Consider the following 19,445-nt stretch of genomic DNA (forward strand, 5'->3'; position numbering starts at 1 on the left):
CTACTCCCAAAATATGTGCTCATATTAAACTCATCATCTAGTCTCATTGGACTTTAATTTAAATCATCAAACTCATCTCATTTCATGTTCATCAATCATTATACTTCCAAAAACATCATTTACATCTCATCAAAACATCTTGCTCAAAATATCATTTTTCTCAAATTCATTCAAACTCAACTCTTTTGCTCTTTTAAAACTCAATAAAATACATATATAGTATTAATTCATAGAACTTTCTTTTTATCAATGAAAATAATAAAAAGCCAACATCTTTACTCAAAACATATGTAAAAATATTTATGAACATTAAATCAATTAGGATTCATGGAAAAGTAGCCATGAACAATAATTCCAATAATATGAGAGATAACAATAATAATAATATTAATGCATAAATATATCAAACTCAATAGAAGAATTAATTCATCTAGAATTCAAGATTTGGATAAAACTCAACTATAACTCAATTATAATAAATTTAAATATTGGGCGCATGGACGAACTCAATCCAATGCTATGAAAGCCTTACATACCTTAAATCCGAAGGTTTACTCCGAATTGAAACACTCTTGGACCCCTAGTCTTTTCTTCTCGCCGGAGCATTTTGTGTACTACCCGGAGTATAAGAATAATCGGAGTAGTATTTTTATACTACTAAAACTAAAACTATATTTGAGAAGAAGTATATAGAGAGAAGAAATGCTTAAGAAAGCTTGATGAATAAAATGAGGAAATAAGGTGGGTATTTATAGGTGGAAAGAGTGACCTAACAATAAATAAAATAATTATAAAGAAAAATCTGAAAATTTAATGGAATATATTGATGTCATGGATGATGTTAAATGGAGGACAATTTATATCATGAATGATGTCAAATGTATCTAGATGTTTCCATGGTAGGTAAGATGAGTTCTTTTTTAACAGAATACTCTTTTTCGAAGCTGCGTTTGAATAAGATAAATTCCTTATTAGGATTTGGTGTCTTCATAAGAATTGTAGATATGGAAGTCTAGTTTCATATCGTTCAAGAATCAACCGATTTGGAGCAACCTACAGTGAGATATGAATTTTCTTCTATAAATACTCAATTCCGTCACAGTACTATATCTTGCAAAGATTAATTTATTTGACCTACTTATACTCCGAATCTTAAGATATGTTCTTCATGAAAGTTGTAGGTAAGGATGTTGTGGTTACCCAGAAATTTGAATCACCTAATTTGGACCAACCTATGAAAAGTTATGCCCAAAATATAGAGGCTATATTATTTTCATCGAGAATTGAAATACCGACATACAATATTTTAGGGGTTGCTACATTTTCGATATCTCATCAGTCTAGCTGTACATAAAAATCTTAAAATACATTTAATGGATGTAGTTGCAACTTACCTTTATGGGTCACTTGATAATGAAATTTACATGAAAATCCCAGAAGGATTAAAATTGCCTGAAGCATGTACTAAGTCTCGGGAGATGTACTCAATCAAATTTCAAAGATCATTATATGGTCTGAAACAATCAGGGCATATGTGGTAAAATCGCCTTAGTGAGTTCTTGATAAATGAAGGTTATATAAATGATGTTATTTATCCATGTGTTTTTAATAAAAAAAATAGAATCAGAGTTTATTATACTCGTCGTTTATGTTGATGACATAAATCTCATTGTAACCCCTGAAGAGGTCCAAAAGGCAATTGAATATCTAAAGAAAAAATTTGAGATGAAAGACCTTGGAAAGACAAAATTTTGTTGGGTCTGCAAATTGAACATTTAGCAGATGGGGTCTTTGTCCACAAATTTGCCTACACTAAGAAAATCTTAAAATGATTTTACATGGACAAAGCACATCCATTAAGTACTCCAATGGTTGTTCGATCACTAGAAGTGGATAAAGATCCATTTCGACCTCTAAAAGAGAATGAAGAACTTATTGGTCCTAAAGTATCATATCCCAGTGTTATTGGTGCACTTATGTATCTTGCTAACGCAACTAGGCCTAATATAACATTTCCGGTAATTTGCTAGCAATGTATAGTTCATCTCCAACACGAAGACATTGGAATGATATCAAGCATATTTTACGATACATAAAGGGTACCATTGATATAAATTTATTTTATACTAACAAAGGTTGTGCACATCTTATTGATTATGCAGATACAAGTTATTTGTCAGACCCACATAAAACTCGATCTGAAACAGGCTATCAATTTACACATGAAAGAACTACTATATCATGTCAATCTACAAAGCAGTCTATTGTTGCTACTTCTTCAAATCATGTTGAAATAATAGCAATTCTAATAGCAAGTAGAGAATGTGTGTGATTGAGATCAATTATATAGTCCTTCTCCATTGGCCTATTCATAACGACATGGATAGGTCGTTACAACTACTGATGGAGAAAAAATTTCAACGATATATTCACCATTCCTATTGTTGCATCTTTAAAAATTTTTCTAAAAGTAAATACATCAAATCCCCTTAAACTTGACAACAAAATTTACTTTCATACTTTAATTATATGGGTGTTTCAATACCCCCTTAATATTTTTCCAAGTGAATTAAATATCTCTCTAAGGGATGACGTGACAGAGTGAGAGCACTCACTCTCCTAAAAGCACGTGAAAGAAAAATTGAATTATAAAATCTACAATTGACAAATTTTTTTTAGCCAATAGATAATTAACATATAAATATTTTTTTATTTATTAACTTTTTAAAAAATATGCAAAATTGCTTATTTAGACGTAAATGAAATTTGTGGGTCCAATTTAAAAAAATATTTAATTTTTTTTTCTCTCGTTATTTGTTGTCTTCCCTAAATATTATTTCCCATTGAAGCACTACTTATACATTTCTTCTTCCATATTAATTAGCAATTTCTTTCTTCATCTTCATCCCCCCACTTTGTCTACTACTTCTATTCCATCAACCCCGTCGATTTCAAAAATATAAACTTTCTTGAATTTTGAGTGACCCATTCATATAAAAAATGCGGGTCTATCAATTTTCTTATACAACTTTATTTTTTATTTATGTTGTCAAGACAAAAATGATTTTAAAATATATTCATTTTTCAAGGGGCAGATTTGTGGAGTTGGGGTGGGAAGGGAGAAGGTTTGAATAAGAAAAAGTAGGTATGCCTTTTTTTTTTTGAAAAAATGGTGAATGGCAAAAAAAAATAAAAAAAATCAGCCACTTAAGGTTAAAACTGATCGCTTGAAATGATGAAAATCAAGGAAAAAGAGGGCCCGGGGTGGGGGGACATAGAAGAGAAGGAATTTAAGAAGGTGGGACCCACATATTAAAAATATTTAAAATTAATAAAAATGGGTCCACATTTTAAATTTTAATGAATTTTAATAAGTGTTCAAGGAAAAAGGTTAAGTCAAAATATAAACAAATTAATAACGTGGTACTTACATGATTGTGATGTAGTGATTACAAATCGATGATGTGGCGGATGAGAGTGGCATTATACTCTCAGGGTGGTACTTAATTCACTTGAAAGTTATTAAAAAGGGTATTTAAATATCCGTATAATTAAAGTGATAAAATAAGTTTTGCTTGCCAAGTTCAAAGAAAAGGGGGGGAACTTGTTGTATTTACTCTATTTTTAATCATATTTTTAACTATGACAGCAACACTGATAGAGATTATGTGAACAAAAAGAATCAAGATTATTTTGCTAAAAAAATTAGGCTAAGAATTTGTCCCGAATTTCCTACTTTATTTGAAATTCTTTACGATTGCATTTTATTTCAATAAAAAAATTCTTGACGGAAAAAAAACTCTTGTATCTATCCGTTATAAGAGAAGAAGTTTTGGACTTAACAGAAAATGTAAACAAAAGGTGAAGGTACATAAATAAATATGGGCAAACAATACAAATTTCACTACTTTATGATTTAATTATGTGTCTTTTCAAGACTTTTCGAAATTATCATTCGTGTCAAATTTTTGTTCCCAAATACATGCACTGGCGCGTTTAGATACTGTATTCAAGTGGATTCATATGTATTTAGGATACATTGACTCTCTTGCTCACCTCTCTCCTCTTTCGTTCTCTCTGTCTCTCGCTCGCCACTCTTTCTATGTTTTTGTATTTCAGAATATATTTGAAATATATCTGGTATCCTAGATACATGTATCTAGTGTGATTCGCATGTATCCGTGATACACTGACTCTCTCGTTGATCGTCTCCCTCTTATCTCACTCGCCTCTCTCCCCGTGTATCTATATTTCAGAGTGTATGTAGTCGTAAAAAATACATGTATCTAGGCATATCCGACTTAAAATATGGTACGAAATTATTAGTTAGTGGGACAATATGTTATTACTTCAAACTATAAAAAAAAATTAGTAAATATGATCGAAATATTTATGTAATTAAGTAATTTTGCCAAAAAATATTGCTTGTTGATCATTTTTAATCAATTAGGATAGTGATGAGTCTAGCATCTCCAGCTTTGGGGGAAAGGAAGGAAAGTCGCGAGTCCTATGTTTTAGGGGTTATGAATTGTAAAGAAATATTTATCTGTATTACTTTTTTTTTATTGGGCATGAGCTTAATTTTTCTTTAAAAAAATTCCCGATTTAGCTCAATTTAATTTGTCGATTTTCTTTATACAACTCTAATTCCAGGATCTATTCACACGTACCAAGTATATGGGGATGTGACCTTGAACATTTTTATCCTCTCTCACTTTCTCATTAGACTCTGTGATAGTCCATAAAAAGAATGTTTAAAAATGAAGCCCATCTAGACCTACCAGATTGATCAGAATTCATGTCTAAGAAAATATAAATAAAAAACCACTAAGGATGTGGTATAGTGAATGACGTTGATTCTTCCTTAATCAGAGTTTTCGGGCTTGAGTTTTTTATATGGAGAATTCTTGATAAAAAGCACTTCCCTTAAATAGGGCCTACACGACGCGAATTCAAATTAATGAAACTTCAATGTGAATATTGAAGATCAGATGGAAAATCAAATAAAAAATAAATAAATAGTCTTTGTGAGACATGGAGATGCGGGGAAGTCAATGAACTTTGTGAACCTTCACATAGAGTATAATGTTTTTGTTTGAAAAGTTCAACTACATTAAAGAACTAAGGCCAGCCGGTTTGGATTGAATCTGTCACGTAATCAGTTAACTGATATTTTAGGCTTCATATGTTTCACATTTAGTTGCACGTGTCACCAATTAATTATGTTAAATAGATTGAAATAATGAACAATGTGCTTTCTTTTGTTACAAGCAACACATATTCTGACGAGGAAAACAAATAAATTTAAAATGGATGGCTCATAAGGTAGATTGACTTTTGCTTAAATATTTTTATTGTGATTTACCAATCACTGGATTATTCTTGAAAATGAATAGAATTTATTTGATAAATGTAGGCTAAGTTTACTAAGCATTTTCTCCCATCATTAAGGGGTTGCTTGATAGCTCGTTTTGAGGTTAGTTACACTGATATTAAATTTTGTTTAAATAATATTATGTTTGATAGTTAATTAAATATATAAAATTAATATTGTGTTTGATTTGCTATTTAGAAAATTAAAGTCTGAAAAATTTATATATGTATAAGTTATAAGCTTTAGAGGTGAAATAATTAATACATGTACAATTAATATATGAATAATTAATCCATATATAATTAATATCCACATAAAATAATACATAAATTTCATTATAACTAATTGATACATTTCTAATATCTCCATAACGCTTATTAGTTATCAAACAATCCCCAAGGATCGTGATGGAAAGGGTAAATATTCATTCATACTTAGTCAAACTAAAAATAGTTTTCTTCGATCTTCATCTTTTTATGCCAAGTTGCCAATTTCCAAGAATCCATACCACAGTGTGAAAGACACTTGGCTTAAGAAAGAATATGCAACGTAAGCCCCTTAACTCCTGGAAAACAGATAAACGAAGAAGACGTCAACATTCAATCTTACACCTCAATTTTTTCCCTTCTCTCAAAGAAAATATGCAGCAAAAACAGGGACTTGTCAACTATCAATTCCCCCATTATGTGGACATGACAAATTTCTCTCTTTTTCTCAAGAATAACATAGTCAATTAGCCCAAGTTCGCTCACAAGTAACTATCTTTCCCCTTATTTTCTGCTCGTCAATCTCTTCACTCCATGAATTTTCACAGTTAGGTTGAATTTCTACATCCAATTAGTCTTGATTTCCTTGCAAATCTTGCATGGGATTTGTTGTTTTTTTCCTCTGTTTCTTTGCTCTCCACCTGAATTTTTGTATTAATAAAAAAAAATCCATGTCTCCCTTACTTCTTTTTTCTCTTCTCTGAATATGGCTTCACTTTCTCATTTCCTCTATCAACATTTGTTCTTGCCGCTGGCTACTGTATTTGCCTTTGTTTCCCTCTATTTGTCTCCTCTGTTCAACTTCATCACCACATTCATCCTCAGGTATTTTAATTACTAATTTTAGCTGCTTCTTCTCAATCAAGATTCAATTTTTTTAAAAAAATTTCATTTCTTTTAATCACACAGATTAAGAAGGTGTAAGGCTCTATTAAATAAAAATTCAGGCTTTAAAGATGACTATCAGAAAGAATCTGATTTTCCAGAGACAGAGTCTGATGTTTTTAAGGATGTTTCTGAATTCCCAAATTCGGAAAACAATGAGGAGACAGAGGAAACAGAGTTTAATTTTAGATTTAAATTCCCAACCTATGAAGAATTTTGTAAGAGCAAGGAAGACAAAGTTGAATTTGTTAGCTCTGAGTGGATGCCGTCTACATTTAACATCAAATCCCTCACAGAAGCAGAGGTTGTTGAAACAGAGGATTTGAAAGAAGTTCATAGTAAAAGCGAAGCGTTAAATGGGGAAGATAAAAAAGGGGATTTGAGTAATTTAGAGCGTGATGAAGAGAAAATAAATGAGGAAGAAAAAGGGGATTTGAGTAATTTAGAGTGTGATAAAGAGAAAACTGAGGGAATGAATTCCATGAAAGGAGACTCAGATACTCGAAAAGAGCAATTTCTGATGGAGCTGGATTTTTCTGATGACTCTCTGTTTCAATCTGAGCAGGATTCTATATCTACTGATTCTGATACTGTGTCAATTGGTTTTGATCATATATGTTATCTGATGAACAAATTAGTCGATTCGAATAGTGATGGCTTCTTGACAGATGAAGACATTGGAGGTGAATTCGAACTTGATGATGTAAAAGATCTTGAAATGTCAGAGGAAAATCAAGAATCTGATGACAGTGATAGTGATATAATGCAAGAGCTAAGGAAATTAGAACAAGATCAACCGCGACAATTTCTATCCGAGGATGATTTTCATGAAGATTTTTACAAGCTATTTGGTGATTCGGAGGACACTGAAAATGTCAAGTCAAGAAATGAAGATGCAAGCAATTTGGAAACATTGTGGGAACATCAAGAATTAATTGAACAATTAAAGATGGAACTTGGAAAAGTTAGAGCCACTGGACTTCCCACTATTTTGGAAGAATCAGATACACTAAAAATGGAAGATTTGGAGCCATGGAAGATTGATGAAAAGTTACAACGTGAAGATTGTATGAGTGAACTTCATAAGTTCTACAAGAGTTACAGAGAAAGAATGCGTAAATTCGACATATTAACGTACCAAAAAATGTATGCAATAGGTCAGTGACAACTCTTCATGAATTATACATTATTTTCAAGTTTTCTGCATAATTATCGCGAAAAGCATTATTCTTTTCTCTTTTTTTTCCAAAATAAAGATGATGTCTAGATTAGCTTGAGCGTACTTCTATGATTTCATTAGGTACTTGCTTTCTTCCATTACTAGATAAATTTGATCACCAAGGCTTAAAACATACAAAAAGAAAAACACCTATATAATTTTTTGTCTCTTGTGATATTTGAACCTTAATGTCCCATCATGAATGTTGTCATTTCATTGACCAGCAGGTAACTAAAGCTTAGGGCGAAAATCGCTTTAGTTTAAATCCCAATTTGTCATGATTTCTACTCATCTATCACTAGATCACACTTGGAAAAAGTATCATTATTTTTAGTCGCTTTCATGGTCATCTTCTTATTTCTTTGAATGTAATAAATGAATTAGAACAACTTATATTTAGTCAATTCAAAAGTTTATAACCAGGACCCACAAACTCTGGTTAGCTGGGCTCTCCAAACTCAGAACAAAATGAAATCTAAAGCATTGGATAGATGATTGATTATGTAACAAACAAAAGGTGGGCACGAGCGAAAAGACTTGCTAACCTTTCCCTATTTTTTGTTTTTATTCGTTATGCGAAAGAAAAAAAAGATTATTCCATCCGTTTTAATTTATTTTTCTTACTTTGTACGTTTATAAAAATATGTCTTTTTCCTTTTTTCAGCAACTTTTTTGTTTCAGGCATGCTAAAAACCATAAAGATTAAATGATATTTTAGTATATTCTACATATTTTTAGTCTATAAGACTACAAAATTCGAAAGTCTCTTAAATCTGTCCATAGTCAATGAATCAAATTTTTGTACAGGTTATCTGCAGAAAGATCCGCTAAAACATCCATTTCAATGTGTGTCAAGGCAGAGACGTTCAGGTCCAAAACTAAAATCCCTTATTACACAAAATATTAAGCTATTCAAACACAAAAACCATCATGACAATATTGATCCAATGATAAAGTTTATCAAAGAATTGCAGAGTGATCTTGAAGTGATATATGTTGGACAAATGTGTCTTTCGTGGGAATTTCTACATTGGCAATATGGAAAGGCTTTAAGTTTGTGGGATTCTGACCCTCTTCGTACTCGTACGTATAATGAAGTTGCTGGAGAATTTCAACAGTTTCAAGTTCTCTTGCAAAGATTTATAGAAAACGAACCTTTTCAAGGCCATAGAGTTCAATATTACATCAAGAGTCGATATGATCTTCGTAATCTTCTTCAAGTTCCTCACATAAGAGGTAAGCTTCTTATTTTATAACGTCGATGCATAAAACTTGAACTTTGTTTTATTTTTCAATGTATTGATAATGAGGATGTTGGGCAGAGGACAGATTGAAAGCCGAAAACAAGGGTATATGTAGAGAGAGAAATGAATATTGCATTACAAGTGACATGTTGGTGGAGATAGTGGAGGAATCAATAAGAATATTTTGGAAATTTGTTAGAGCTGATAGAAATTGCTCAAGCATGATGGTGAAGGGTAAAAAGGGAACACAACATCAAGAGCTTAAAGCCGCGGGAGATTTAGAGCTTTTAATGGAGGTCAAAAAAAGTCTTGGAAAGGTAAATTTTTAGATTTCAACTCATATTGTTTCCTTCCGTTCGTTTAGCTTTTACTCTATAACTCACTTCTCCGGTAGTTTATGATATTACGTCTATCTCTCTTATTTTAATTTTCTTGTAACTACTCTTTAAATTTATTTAAAATAAATATAAATTAATTATATAATAATGTATGAAGAAATTAATATAAAGTTAAATTTTTTTAAATAAGTTATTTTTTTATAATATGCATTAATATGAAGAAATTAATATAAAAGAGGGAAACTTGTCAAGTCATAGCTAATTTATATTTATTTTAATAGATTTAAAGAATGGTTACAAAAAAATCAAAATAAGGGAGGTGGGCATAATATCATAAATCACAGGATATGTGAGTGTTATAGAACGAAACTTGGAGGGAAATCTGTGAAATTATCCCAAATAATAAAAATAAGGTCTAATTTACTAAGATCCATATTTTTCTTCTATTGTAGATATTTAATGTTAAGGTTATAGTTAAAAAGAATTGCCTGCAGGTTTAGTCTTAAATTACTAAAGTACTTGGGGACAATTTTTTGAGCTGAAACTACTGTTAACATGATGTAATAGATAAGTTATCTTATTTTTCATGATACTAATCTCACTTGTTATCCATAATTATTTGATGTGATAATGTAAAAATTCATTTATGCCCAATTATTCTTATGGAATGCAGAAAGAGAAGAAGCTGAAAGATGGTTTGAGAGGTGAATGTTGCCTATTGAAGAGGTTGAAGAAGCACAAAGAAGATTATTCAGATCATGTACTCTACTTTTTCTCTCAAGTAGACATAAGATTAGTTACTAGGGTCCTCAACATGTCCAGGCTAACAACAGATCAACTAGTTTGGTGTCACAACAAATTAAGCAGCATTAGTTTCCTGCATAGGAAAATAAATGTAGATCCCTCTATTTTGCTCTTCCCTTGTTAATATTAGTCCTGTTTCATTTTTCTTTTCCTTTTTAGGGTACATTATCAAGGTCATATTTTGTAGAAAATGTTCTTATGTTGGAAAAAAATAATGTCAAGAATGGGATTCGAACCCATGCCCTTTCGGACCAGTACCTGAAACTGGCGCCTTAGACCAACTCGGCCATCTTGACTTTGTGATGTTGTGTTCAACGTTTTGCTATATATTTTAAGTTTGACGAAACTATTTATGACTTTATTTTCTAACATCTTTTGTAATATTCAAAGTAGGGGTGTTCATGGTTCGGTTTGGGTCGGTTATTGATTAAAATCATAACCAAACCAATTTAATCGATTATTAAATGTCTAAAATCATAACCAAACCAAGTAAAATAATAACCACGGGTTTGGTTATTGTCGGTTTGGTTCGATTTGATTCGGTTATTCGATTTATGACTAGCCGAGATAATTCAAATATTCTCTCTCTACATTCTTCAAATTCTTATGAACCTCTTTTTTCCTCACGACCCACAAAGGTTCAAAACAGAAAATGAAACAACTTAAACATTCGGAAAAAAAAAAAACAACTTAAAATCAATTTAAAATTTGAAAAACTCCTTACAAACCTTCTCAAAATTTGACAATCTTATACTTGGGGTTGAGGAGTTGAGGTTGCTCTTAAGCCTTCACTGTTAGTCTATGACTGTGAGTCTGTGACTTTGTGAGAAACCAACGTGAGAGGAACAAAAATGTAAAAGGAAAACAGATACTAGGGTTTTAAAGTTTTAACTTTTACTTTATGTTGATGCCTGCTGCTCAAGTGCTTAGTGCTTATTAGAAATTTAGGATTTAGAATTGGGCTTGAGAATTGGGCTAATGGGCTTGGATTGTTGGACTTGGACCGCTGTTTAGTGTTTATTAGAATTTATAATTGGGCTTGAGAGTTGGGTTTGGATTGTTGGGCCTTAAAAATAAGTATATTAATATTAAATTAATAATTAAAACGTATAAAATATCTTTAATTATTTATGAAAAACTAATATTATACATATAAATAATTATAAATTTTAAGTATATAATTATCGGTTTGGTTCGGTTATTTATTCGGTTATTTTTTTCTATAACCATAACCAAACCAAATATTATCGGTTATTCAAATTTAAAATCAAACCAAACCAAACCAAACTGAATGTCGGTTTTTTTATTCAGTTTGGTTAAATTTTCGATTTGGTTTTGATTTTAACCAAAACTGTGAACAGCCCTAATTCAAAGTACCCTTCTTAAAATAACTTCTAATTTTCCAAGTTCATCCTTTCGTATGCAAAAATACTTCTACACCTATATCCTTTTTATTAATAGCTTATATTATCAACTTCAATACTTGTATCCAGCGTCTCACAAATTACAAGGGATTTGTACAAATACTTTGTAGATATATAAGAGCAGAAATGGAAATTCCTTATTATAAATTGATGTCATGACTCATGACCTAAAAAATTAGCAAAAGTTGGAGAAAGCATTGTTTAAAAGAATTTCAAGGATAACTCATTTTGTTCTCCTTCAATGGTAACTTAAAATACTTTACAAGTGATACATTCTGAGGGTAGCATTTCCATTGAACATGCTCCTCTCATTCCACTTTTCCAGATTCTTGTACAAAATTCTTGATGATAGTATATAGATATCGGAGCAACGATATGAAAACTGATGGTGCTAATTAAGCTGGAAGCCACAAACCTCCAATTGTCATGAATCCTTTTCCTCTAATGCTATGCTCAACTCCAAGTTTTCGTTGCCCCTACGGATTTTTAACCGAACTTCATCGCCTATGTTATAGTTATCCAAGGCTTTATACAAATCGGCTTTACTCCTAACCTGCAACAACATGATATGAGCGCATCTCAGAAATGCAGGATTACTTGGAACAAGAAGCAATAAAGATCAATGATAATTTTTTTCCTCATTCTCAAGGGACTTTCAACACTGTAGAAGACAATAATTAATCCTATAGATTAGGTTTCGCACACTAAGGTAAGATTTTTTCCACTACTATAGTTTTAACATGTGATAATACGTTACTTAAAATTCTTACCAAGTTGCCAGTTAATGTTTGTCATAGATGTTTACCGTTAATTACTTTATAAGGGACATGATTTTGTAATTATTCTTTAACAATATTAGTGCATTGAACTTAAACTCTAATCTTGTACATTTATTTGCATTTTACTCTAATGTTGTCATTCTTTGTTCAATCACCTAATTACTTCTGATTTCCTACTAAGTCTCATCCTTTCAAGCTTTAAGCAGGCGAAAGCAACATTCTTTTTTTCTGTTTTTCCTTTTCCCCCAATCTCCTAAAAGGAATCGGGACTAATTTCCCCTCACTCATTCTCACCACATGATTCGAACTCTAGACGTGCAGATTGGAAGCTTAGGCAAGGTTCATATCATCAATTTGCACTAATGAAAAGCTTGTGGCCTAAGAGAAAACAGAAACCACTCACAGGTTTGTCATCCACTGCTTCAATAATATCACCAAGTACTATGTTTCCTGCAAAACCCCTCGTAGTAGGACGAAGTCCAGCTTTGGCTGCAAGACTATTTCCAGGTACCTAAATAGAGCAGGAATAGGTTCAGACAAAAGAAATATCATTAGTTTTACTCTGAAGGATAACTGTCCCCAGCAAGGTCATAGTGACAGAAATGTACCAGCAAAACCAGAGCTCCATTTCGAACATTAAGTTGGTTAGCAATCAGGTCTGTAGCAATTTCAATATTCAAACCAGTACGAACAACCTGACATGCATAAGACATACATATACATAAATAAATACATGAAGGGAAAAAAGGTGACAAGAATTAAGCCACGAATCCATAGAGCAACAATCATACTTTTCCAGATTGGATCAACTGGGGCACAACTCTCAACACAGTTGAAGAAGGGATTGCAAATCCAACACCTGCTGATGTCCCTGTTGTACTGAAAAAGAGTAAGTAACAGCAGGAGAGGATAAACTTAAGAACATTCAAATAAGTGTTTCTCCTCATCTCCTCTCAATCTTCAGTCTAATACACCACAATGGAAAAGCTATTCACCTGTCTGAGTGAATATTGCAGTGTTGATCCCAATCAGGTTTCCTTTTGAATCTAACAAAGGACCTCCGCTGGAAAGATACACATATTTATTCACAAAACAGCAGGTGGAAAAGAAAAGAAAAAAGAAGGGACCTTTAGAGATTATCAGCATCAGAAGTAATGCATTCGATATCGAGGGAAGTACAAGTTCAGGAAAAATGAAAAATAAACCTGTTTCCAGGGTTGATGGCTGCATCTGTTTGAATTCCTCCACCAATGGTCACTCCAGTTTGACTAAAAATATCTCGATTCAGTCCACTGATAACCCCAACAGTGAGTGTATGATCAAATCCAAAAGGGTTGCCAATCGCTAAACATTGCTGGCCAACTCTCAAAGAAGAAGATTCCCCAACCCTTATTGGCCTCAACAGGTCTTCAGAAGCTTCCACCTAGCATTTCAGGATGTGAGATCATAAGGTGTAGAAAATGTAAGTCTGAATTAAAAAGAACAAATAAAAAAAGAAAATGCCAAAATGCACATCACCAATTTCTATGTTGAATGCAAGTTCCTCGAGCAAAGAGAACTTCTAAATATATTGATTCCATACGAGTGTAAGAATAAAAAATAGGGCATACGGCTCTTTCCTGGATGCGTAATCACATAATGCAAATAAGCACTTGGATTATTTTCCTCCATAGGAAATATGATAATAGCAACCTCATCCCATACAGCTGCTTCTCCCAGTTTTCCAATTAAAGCACTATGCATTACAGTGTTATTCTCATCATATCTAACCACCTATCTCTCTGACTTTCTTTTGTTCTATATCATTTATTGCAGCTCATCTCATCCCACTACTATTCCTATGTAAGATTGATCTATATGCCTTTTCCATCTCACCTTTCTAAAAGAACAATAAATTTTTTGTGGAATATGTGGACAAACGGGTAGATTTTTGTTCTGTAAGAATTAACTGAAGTTGTGTCCTGGTAACTTTAAAAAAATTATCAACCATTTTCAGCAAATGACAATCACAAGTCTTGGAGTGCAAGCTAAGTGACACAACACATGAGGGGGATGTGGATGTGAGGATGAACACACAATTCATCCCCAAGAGAGGAAGCTTCAAATATCTTGGATCAATAATCCAAGCGAAGAAATAGAAGATGATGTCATACATTGTAATGGAGCAGCGTAGATAAAATGGCGACTCGCATCCGGTGTCCTATGTGATAAGCATGTGCCACGAAGACTTAAAGCTAAGTTCTACAAATTGGTTGTCAGACCAACTATGTTGTATGGACAGAGTGTTAGCCGGTCAAGAACTCACACATTCAGAGGATGAAAGTGACAAAAATGAGGATGCTTATATGGATGTGTGCGTATACTAGGAAAGATAAGATTAGGAACAAAGATATTCGGGGCAAGGTGGAAGTGACTCCGTAGGAGACAAGATGAGGGAAACGAGGTTGAGATGGTTCGAGCATGTGAAGAGGAAGAGCTCAGTAAGGAGCTACGAGAGGTTGGCAGTGATAGACTTAAGGAGAGGTACATGTAGACCGAAGAAGAATTGGGGAGAGGCGACTAGATAGGACATGACAATCTTCAGCTCACCTAGAACATGATCCTAGATAAGAAAGCATGAAAGTTGAGGATTAGAGTAGAATGTTAGAAGGTAGTCGAGTGTTTTCTCTCTTTCTTGTAGGAGAGCTGAGTTCTAGCTTGTAGCAGCTTATATGCTCCCTATTCTCCTTTTCAATAGTACTATTATTATTCTATTATTATCTCATACTTCAATTTTATCAGTACGATTGTTTCTTTTGCTTTGGTTATCTTACTATTTTTGTTGTCAATACTTCTCATTTCTTAGTATTTTCATTGAGATTTTTTCACTCTTGTATTTTTCAAACCTATTTTTAAAATGTTCTTCTTGAGCCAAAGGTCTATTCGAAACAACTTCTCTACCTCACACAAGGTAGGGTATGGTTTGCATACACTCTATCCTCCCCAGACCCAGTTGTGGAATCACACTGAGTATGTTGTTGTTGACAATCACAATTTTAGTAAAACTCAAGCTAAACCTTTTGCCGATTAGTGATACCAATGAAGAAATAGAATGAACAAATCAGATCAAACAATTGGTTCATTTACAACCATTATCATGCATTCTAATACGTGCCAGCAGATCCTCAATTGCTTGAAGAATACGGCCTCTCTACCTCCTCAAGGTAGTGGTAAGGTCTGCGTACACTCTACCCTCTCCAGACCCCACTTAATGGGATTCTACTGGATATGTTGTTGTTGTATCTACATTACTACATAGATAACCTATTTATAGACGCTACAATACAATCCTTTACCAACTAGGGTACTATTTCTATTCTTATTCCTATTCATATTCCTATTCCTATTCCTATTCTAAGTAGGATTGTATGTACATATTTCTATTCTAACACTCCCCCTCAAGCTAGTACATACAAGTCATATGTACCTAACTTGTTACAATTATAATTAATACGAGGACCAATGAGGATGGTGAGATATTTGCAAGTTGATCACTTGACTTCACAAAATTGACAGTCAATTCAATGTGCTCAGTTTTCTCATGAAATACTGATAGTCAATGTCAATGTGCTTGATCTTTGCATGAAATACTGAATTTGATTCATAATGTCGCTAAAAAATCAAGTGATAAATTCTTGAATTGCAGTGTTGAATTTCCCAAACCAAGCTTGAGAAGACTGTTTCAGACCATAGAATGACTTACACAATCGACATAAAAGGCTACCAAACTCTCCCTGAGCAATAAAACTAGGTGGTTGCTTCATCTAGACTTCGTCACAATGCAACGATCGCTGGAAAGTGCTCAAAATCTAGTATAAAATGTATGAATCGTCTTGGAATCAATAGACGAGTCAACATTAAATAAAAATGTCACAGAAAAACTTGTAAGAACATACTCATGCGTCGGAGTATTAGATTTAATGACTGAAAGTGGTCACAATCTGAGAAATAAAAGTATATGAGTAGGGTCGGAATGATGGCATTACCCTACTGGAAAATAGAAATTATATGGGTAGGGTCGGCTTGATGGCACGACCCTACTGAAAAAAAGAAATTATATGGATAGGATCAGAATAATGGCACGACCCTACACAAATAAGAATATAGTCACCGGAAAGATGGCGCGGTGCTATGCAAATTGGATATGAGAAAGTAGTCACCAGAAAAATGCACAGTACTACGCAAATTAGATATGAGAAAATAGTCAGCGGAAAGATGGGACGGTGCTAAAAAAACATTGACGGATATGTGGTTGACACAAAACATCCCTAAAAAGTCATCAGAAATTGATGCACAGTGATGTATATGAGATTCATACATATATCATTGACCCTACTTTTGTTAACATAACCATATAACCATGGGTCAGATGGGCGGCATATATTGATAATATCCGCCCGCTGACAGATGAAGTTCTTTGATTCACTACCAAGATCGTAGAGGCTCTGATACCATGTGAGAAATATTAGAGAATAATATTATTGAATTGTGTATCTACATTATTACACAGAGACCCTATTTATAGACACTACAATACAATCCTTTACCAACTATGATACTATTTACTATTTCTATTCCTATTACTATTCATATTCCTATTTTAAGTAGAATTGTATGTACCTATTCCTATTCTAACAGAAAGCATGACTCAAAAGTTGAAGCTGGACATTTACTTGGATTATCAGCTAAAGAGAGATAGAGACAACAGGGTACAGAAAAATGCAATAGGGAAAATGACAATCAAAGTAAGCTATAAGAGAAATAAGAACAGGATGGCATAACAAAAGCAAACGTACCCCAGGAACTTAAGAATTATCCAGCTTTTGACAAAATAGGATTCTGGAAATAATTTACCTTCAACACAGCAAGATCCTTGGCACGGTCTGCACCAATTAATTTACCCTCAAAATTCTTTTGCACCCTTCAGAAAGAAACAAAATAAAATAAAGAGAGTGAAAGCATAAGATGGAGAGTAACATGAAGCTGTATCATCCCCATTAAGTATATGCTAAAACAGAATACAACTCACCCATCTGCAGCGAGAATATTAACACGTGCAACTACTTGCCCACGGCTTGGGTTTCTAGAAAGAGAGTTACCAATCACTGGACATATAAAGAAAACTGTTTAACCAAGAATTGCACAGCCAATGCACTGAAGCTGATTTTTGGGTCATAGAGTTCAATTCTTTATTTCAGATTAAGCCTTTATTAGGCCCCTAAATGTAATCGCACCAAATATTAGACAGATTAATTCTCATACTCCAAACCCCATCATTCTTGGGATGCAGGGAGTACATTACACAAATAACTAATGCACTCAGGTACCATATTGAAGTGATCTTACCATGGTAATTAGTAACAATGTGGCCTTCATTGTCCCAAATCACCCCTGAACCATTTCCTTCAGGAATCTGCCATTGTTTGAACATATTGAATGTAGCCGTTTTCAAACACAGATTATTTATCAAGGGACAAAAAAAGTGTGTTGGTTGAGGCACCATATGGATGAAGACAGAAAATATATGGACATGAGAAACTTTACTTCCAGACAATACCAAAGCTAAATTACCAAAAAGTTTGATAAGTATAACACTGAAAATGGAAAAGTAAATGCTTGTACATGTCTATAAAATTTACCTCAACCATACCAGTAACATTAAGCGTAGGTCTCAAGGTCACATCAAATATGTTGACAACACAGTAAGTGTTCTTCTCAAAGAGTTCAACAACTCTTTCCTGCCAATTAGACACACACCAGATAAACTAAAATCTATATATCAGAACATAAAAAAAACAATAAAGAATAAGCTGAACAGGTGATGATACTGAACCTCGGAAGGGAAAAGTGCTGCAGAAGGAAAAGTAGAAGGTGTGAATTGTTCAACTGTGACAGATGGATCTCCCAAAGCAAGTGCTGTATCTCATATAGTATAGTAGTTTGCATGGTTAGAACCCAAATAAAGGACAAAAACTCAACAACTGATCAGGAGGAAGCAAACACATCATGAAGTTTTGCATTTTTTCAGTAGCCAACCACACAAAAATAGGGGTTTGCTCGTTGGGGATTTGGGGGAGAGGGCTAGCTCAGTTGCGTAACCACAGATAGGTTCCCTGTTACTATAAGCAATCAATTATACCTTTAGTTGGACGGAGTCAATATATCCATTCCACTCAATTTAAACTTCATTTTAATACTTTCAGAAGGTTTATCACTATTAGACTGTTGCACTAACCTACCGTAACCACTCCTCCTTTTTCTGGTATCGAGACCAGCTATGTTTTGGGAAGCTCACATACAACTAATATCTTTCTCAAGCAAGGAAATCCTGAATACAATGTTAGGAGCTGAAAATGCCAAATATATGCATTAATTTGGTTAAACATGCTAAGAGATATGTGACTACAAAAACCCAGATCAATCCAACAATTGTGAGGTCCAACACACAATTCAAGTGCTGGATTTTCAAAGGCGACAAGTAAAAAAAGGAAAAGAAACAATCAGTAAGAACGTGCGAACCTGACAAGTACCTTGATGGATGATAAAATGAATACATGAAAAAGCTTGTTAACAACATCCTTCTTGTGGCCAAAGGGAAGCTTTTCCTTAGTTGCTCAATCAAAGAATTGCCATTATCTCCACCACCCCTGTGACATTAATTAAACTCATCGTCCAGTAAATGTAGGGAGTCCTTTAAGTGTAAAACGATGGTTAATTTGCGTACCTGGAAGTGAAAGCGGAGGTAGAGGGAGGAGGAGAAATGGGATCGTGAGTAGAGGGATCAGCAGAGCAGACTGAAGAAACGGTATCGAGGCAGAGCTCTCGACGGCCCAAATAGAGAGAGTTATTGAGAATGGGTGGTTGATTTGTATGCAGGTGAAGAGGAGGAGGAGGAGTAGGAGGGGGTGTTTTTTGGTTACATGATACTATTATCACTTCCATTTTATTTGTCAATGGAAGCTCAAGCTTCACAAATTGAGGAAGAAGAGTAGAGCAGATAAAGAGTTGGACAAGGGCCATGAAAACTGGGACTGGGATATTTGTTACATGATACTATTTCTTGATTTTTCAAT

The 19,445-nt window shown here is 33.5% G+C and overlaps 2 protein-coding genes and 1 non-coding gene across 3 annotated transcripts; 1 reads left to right on the top strand and 2 right to left on the bottom strand.

The window, feature by feature from the left end:
- The first annotated feature begins 5,916 nt into the window (after positions 1–5,916).
- Positions 5,917–10,280, top strand: LOC129875179 (uncharacterized). The gene is made up of 5 exons (XM_055950620.1): positions 5,917–6,465; positions 6,550–7,682; positions 8,552–8,980; positions 9,067–9,305; positions 10,000–10,280. The coding sequence occupies exons 1-5, from the start codon at positions 6,347–6,349 to the stop codon at positions 10,252–10,254; spliced, it is 2,175 nt and encodes a 724-aa protein (XP_055806595.1). The 5' UTR covers positions 5,917–6,346; the 3' UTR covers positions 10,255–10,280.
- Positions 10,281–10,345: 65 nt separating this feature from the next.
- TRNAL-CAG (transfer RNA leucine (anticodon CAG)) lies at positions 10,346–10,426 on the bottom strand. Its single transcript has one exon. It is a non-coding gene; the product is annotated as a tRNA-Leu (tRNA).
- A 1,329-nt stretch (positions 10,427–11,755) lies between these two features.
- On the bottom strand, positions 11,756–19,445 carry LOC129873888 (protease Do-like 8, chloroplastic). The gene is made up of 13 exons (XM_055949073.1): positions 19,097–19,445; positions 18,892–19,019; positions 18,206–18,288; positions 18,012–18,110; positions 17,719–17,785; positions 17,402–17,477; positions 17,227–17,293; positions 13,539–13,756; positions 13,329–13,396; positions 13,125–13,204; positions 12,942–13,028; positions 12,737–12,844; positions 11,756–12,107 (listed from the first exon to the last, which is right to left on the bottom strand). The coding sequence occupies exons 1-13, from the start codon at positions 19,390–19,392 to the stop codon at positions 11,979–11,981; spliced, it is 1,506 nt and encodes a 501-aa protein (XP_055805048.1). The 5' UTR covers positions 19,393–19,445; the 3' UTR covers positions 11,756–11,978.

Source organism: Solanum dulcamara, chromosome 11 (assembly GCF_947179165.1).
Source record: "Solanum dulcamara chromosome 11, daSolDulc1.2, whole genome shotgun sequence".
Classification (NCBI taxonomy): Eukaryota; Viridiplantae; Streptophyta; class Magnoliopsida; order Solanales; family Solanaceae; genus Solanum; species Solanum dulcamara.